The 5,370-nt window shown below is 34.6% G+C and overlaps 1 protein-coding gene across 1 annotated transcript; it reads left to right on the top strand.

Moving 5' to 3' along the window:
- Positions 1-217: 217 nt before the first annotated feature.
- Positions 218-3,878, top strand: LOC131653835 (large ribosomal subunit protein uL11x-like). The gene has a single exon (XM_058924132.1). It carries the CDS (start codon positions 264-266, stop codon positions 762-764), a length of 501 nt encoding a protein of 166 aa, XP_058780115.1. The 5' UTR covers positions 218-263; the 3' UTR covers positions 765-3,878.
- Positions 3,879-5,370: the final 1,492 nt, after the last annotated feature.

Raw genomic sequence — 5,370 nt, 5'->3', positions numbered from 1 at the left:
TTTTCAATAAATTTAGTACCACAATTTACTTTTTTTTTTTTGAGCAAAGTACCACAATTTACTTAATTCATGTAATATATTAATTTTTTTTACCACTGTAACATAAAATCTTAGAAAATAAATTTAAAAAATATTTAAATAAAGTAAAAGATATTTGGGTAAAAAGAGTTTACTGTATGAGTGTACCAACAAACCAATATATAAAAGGATTTTCCTGCTCTCTCCTCATTTTCCCGAAACCCTAATTCTTACACTCAGCAACCATGCCGCCAAAGCTTGATCCGTCGCAGGTGGTGGAGGTCTACGTCCGGGTCACCGGTGGCGAGGTTGGAGCAGCGAGTTCACTCGCTCCCAAAATCGGTCCCCTCGGTCTCTCCCCAAAGAAGATCGGGGAAGATATTGCAAAGGAGACAGCCAAGGACTGGAAGGGTTTAAGAGTGACGGTGAAGCTGACCGTCCAGAATCGTCAGGCGAAGGTTGCGGTTGTTCCATCGGCGGCTGCGCTCGTCATCAAGGCCTTGAAGGAGCCGGAACGGGATCGGAAGAAGACGAAAAACATCAAGCATAATGGAAATATTTCTCTGGATGATGTGATTGAGATTGCGAAGATTATGAAGCCGAGATCGATGGCGAAGGAACTTGCTGGGACGGTGAAGGAGATTCTGGGTACGTGTGTGTCGGTTGGATGTACCGTCGATGGAAAGGACCCGAAGGATTTGCAGCAGGAGATTAACGATGGAGATGTTGAAATTCCTCAGGATTAAGAAGTAGGTTTATCTTTTTGTTTTGTTTCCTAGACTTTTTGCATTGTTGAAGATTTTGTTCAATGGATTTAGTATTTGAGTAATTGAGATGTTTTATATGCTGGTTAAGATTTTCTGTTATTGTTTAATTATAGTTTTTTTTTTTCTTACATGTTGAGTTGAGTAATTTAGTATTTGATTAATTTTTTTTACATTAATTTGTTTTTCACATGTTGAGTAATTGTGTTAGATAGTTGTTAATTAGGTTTGGGTTTAAGAGCATAATGTCAAGCTTTAGTTAGTTGAGCTTCTTGGTATTGTTTTGGATTCGGAAATGGATTTCCTGCAGTTACTTTGGTCTTACCGCAGCAATGCTGTTATGTTTTTTCCGATTGGAAACCGAAACCAAAATGGAGAGATATATTATTGGGTCATTTTTGGACTGTTTTAAACCGAAACATTCATATAGCTTAACCGTAGACCCTGCTGTTTCATTATGGAACTGATCGAAGTGTGTTTTGTTTTATAAACATTGCAATCTAACTTGAGATGATGCGAAGTGTTGAGAATTTTTTATGCAATTCTGGTATCACAGGAATCCAATTCCATCTGTGTGTGTTCATGTATTTTTTTTCTTTCTGCTGTAACTGTGAAGGACATGCTAAGTTATCGTTTATTTTCTATCCTGTGTAAAGTTATAGCTAGTAATACTCTGGGCTATCTTACTTTTTTTTCCTCATTGGGTGGGGGCAATTTGATAGGCAGACTTAAATGGCTTACTTTTTTTTAGATGTTTCCCATGTGTCACGGGGACATTATGTCCTCTTATTTCAAGTGTTGAAAATTGCATTTAACATTATGAGTTTCCTACAGCAACAAACTATAAATGCCGACATCCTCTTTAAAAGAAATGATCGACCAATGAAGTGTGTTTCACTGATTAGGTGGATGTGGATCATAGTATGTGACATGATTTTGATGGTTGAAATCTTATTGCATGATTTGTTTTTTGTAGTCGATTCTTGCACATTTGCATCTCAATGACTTATTGTTATCTTAACTGTGGGTGAACTTAGTCAGGGGATTGAGATTGAAGAGGTATGATGAAATGTGTCTCGGGGTTAAAAAACTTTAGGTTAAGTTTCTATTCATAAGACATGTTTTTTTGTTTGTTCTGGTGTCTGTTTTTGCTACTTACTTACTAAGCAGAAGAGTAAGCTGAAGTAGTTTCACTCATTGAAGCAAAAGTATTAATCATCTCCATTATTTTCCTAACTTTCACTGTTTAATTCATTTTATGGAAAAATACTTTTTTAGATTAAGCATGCTGTAAAAAAATGTTATTGGATTTTGAATATGGTATTTCCTGGTTGTATATGAAATCTTGTTCATTAGATCATTTAGGTTGTAGCCTGTAGGGGTGTAAAGGAGAAAATTCGAAGCTAATATCTGAGTTTGATTATCTAATTCTTTAACATGTTGAATCTGCTTGAAATGTTGGGTTTTTATTGAATAGATCTTGTAAAAAAATTATAGAAATATTGTTGGGAGTTTCGTTCTATTTTTGGGTAATGTATTTTAATATTAAGGGAATTGTTCACTCACACCGTGTTGAAAATTCAGAGTACTCTTTTCACACCTTCTGAATTTCGAAATCTGAATGCATCGTGACACTATAAATCCGATATCATAGCCACACATTATACTCTGAAATTTCGACGCAGTCATTTAAGTGGTGCATATAGTATTTTTCTTTACTTTCCCTTACATTTCAAAGCAATTAAAGAATTTCTCTCAGAGAACAGCATAACTCATTAATCTCTCTGTCCAACATTTTTTCAAATTTTTCTCTCAATATCTACTTTTGTGCATTCAAACCAGTAACTTCATCAACTTCTACTTATATTCAAGATAAGCAATTTCATCTCTCATAGTCGGTAAGGTATTTATTCATTCTTGTTTTTTTTTGTCATTTGATGCATGCAATGCATTTCCTTAAATGATTCTAGTTAAAATCCATTAGGCTACATCGAATTGAAATGCATTTGAACTACATTAGATTATAACCTATGTTTAAATCATTCTGCATTTGAACTTCTCATTGATACGAGGAAATTCATATTTCAAAGTCCGTATTCACCCCTATGAAAATTTGGATTTCAAAATGATTATGTTATGACTTATATATGGTTTATGCTGTATTCGCCCCTATGAAAAATTTGAATTTCAAAAGGACTATTTTTTGAATTATGTATGAATGACATAATAGTTCCGATTTCATACTATGAAAATTTTACCATACTATCCTCTTCCTATTTTTAAGACACTCTAATCTCCACTTCATATTTTGCTTTCCACATTTAGCAATCTTAAAAAACAAATCCCTGAAAAAAAAAAAACTATATTTGTCCCTCATTGATAGTTTTGAAGCTATTGGCCATGAGTTATTCTAGTTCCCTTGCTCTCCAACCTCACATTACCTCAGTTTGTTGCGTAGCCTCTTTAAGTTTGCATGTATATATATCCCTCATCATTCCTCAATACCAATTCATTCAATCAATTCACAGCATTCATAAAACATCCCTCAAAGAAACTGTGTTATAGTTTTCCACTAGTTATTCTTTTTCGCTTGCATTCTCTCTCTGTGTTTCATTCAAGGGCATAGAGAGAGATTGACCTAATAAAAATAATAAAGCTTCATCAAGCGTCACGTACACCACCACCGCGACAAACAAGCTGCAATGGCAGGAGAACAAAGGCCCGCGATGAAGCCATGGATGGAGGTTGCACCTTCACTTCTTGAGTTCCCTTGGAAACCCTCCAACATTCCTAAGCTAGAGACCATATTTGAAGACAGAGATGAAGAATGTGAAGATGATGGTCTTGCTGACTTTTGATTGTTTTTTACTTTCATTTGGGCTATTCAAACATGGCCCGAATATTATTTCTTGCGTCCTATGAGTAGAGAGACGTTATTTAAAACAATTATTAGTAGCATATAGAAACTATCAGAGGTTGAATGATTTTTTTTGTAGATGCTATTTTCTCTGATATGTTTCAACATTGCGTAGTTGAATTTGTAAATACTTCTTTTGTTGTGAAATAGTGAAACCAAGGAACTCAGAAATTTGAATATGTTTGGCTCTTTCTTTCTTTGTGATAAAATTAATCGGATAATCGTTTATGCAGTGTTTGACATGGCTACGGTTAGAGTTGAAGTAAACCAAGCAAGAATAAGAATTGTTGGTTTCTTTCATGGGCATATTCAGAATCAGATACACTCTCCAAGACCAATACTACATTATCATAATTTTGACAACAAATGGATAATTGCAATGACAAAATGATAAATATGAGAGCCGTCACAATTTTTTGGAGGCCCTGTGTAGGTTAGTCATGGTTCAACCGTGAAAAAATAATTAGAGGTCCTATTTAACCATATTTTAATAGTGGCAAAGATTTATGAGACCCTATTTAGTAACAGTTTAACCGTAAAAAATTTAAAGCCCTGTGCGGTAGACGACCTTGCACGCCCTCAAAGACGGCCCTACATTAGGTGTTCGCGGTGCGGTTTGGTTCGGTTTTGAGCATAAAAGTCATCCTAACCGCGAGATAAAAATGCATGCGATTCGGTTTGGTTCGGTTAATTTTTAAAAAGTCATCCAAACCAAATCAATGCGGTTAGGATCGGTTCGGTGGGCTGCGGTTTACAGCATAAAATAAAAATGTACTGAAATAAAAAAAGGAAAATAATTCATTCTTCCATACATATATTACATATATTACAGTACCATTAAAAAGAAGTTTTTCATACTAATTACACCAAAATAATTCATTCCTCCATACATGTATTTTACACCAAAATTACTACCATATAAGTGTATCATGTATTTTACAGTACCATACTATGTATTTTACATATACTACATACTAAATTACTAACATAACTTCAGTTATTCATACTACATACTATATACAGTTTTTCATACTAATAAACTACATACTACATATACAAGTATCAGATAACTTCAGTTCTAAATATTAATACAACATTACAACTTCAGGACTAAATATTATCAGTATTACATATACACCAAATGCTTCTCTAAAATGAGTGAGAGAGAAATCAGAGAATGAAGTTGAAATGTTGAATAAGAAGGAAGAATGAAGGAATAGTGAGTCACGTGACGTGAGTGTACAGTATTGCAATTGGATTGGAAATATAATAAATTAATTATAGAAATTCAAAAGTTTAGTTAAATATGCGGTTCGATTCAGTTTGGTTCGGTTTTGTGAAATGAAAACCGCAAACCGAGCCGAACCGTGCGGTTCGGCCTAAAAATCATCCAAAACCATCCAAATCAAACGCGGTTTTTGCGGTTTTCAGTTTGGATTGGTTCGGTTTGCGGTCTTCCTTTTGAATTGGTTCGGATACGATCACCCCTTACATATAAGATTTCTGCGATTTCTGTGATGTTTAACTCGATAATTGACAACACCAACAACGACCACATATTAAACAGTGACTAGATAAGTGGGTCGAATATCAGATGTACTCGACGTCCCAATGAGGGTAACCATATTGATATTTCTCAAAAAACCCCTTCTCGCACTCTGTATTCAAATG

This window comes from Vicia villosa, linkage group LG2 (assembly GCF_029867415.1).
Source record: "Vicia villosa cultivar HV-30 ecotype Madison, WI linkage group LG2, Vvil1.0, whole genome shotgun sequence".
NCBI classification, from domain to species: Eukaryota; Viridiplantae; Streptophyta; class Magnoliopsida; order Fabales; family Fabaceae; genus Vicia; species Vicia villosa.
This window is presented reverse-complemented; position numbering and strand designations above follow the sequence as displayed.

Bases quoted from the DNA above. Each gene is read 5' to 3' on its own strand.
- LOC131653835 (XM_058924132.1), top strand. From the start codon at position 264: ATGCCGCCAAAGCTTGATCCGTCGCAGGTGGTGGAGGTCTACGTCCGG.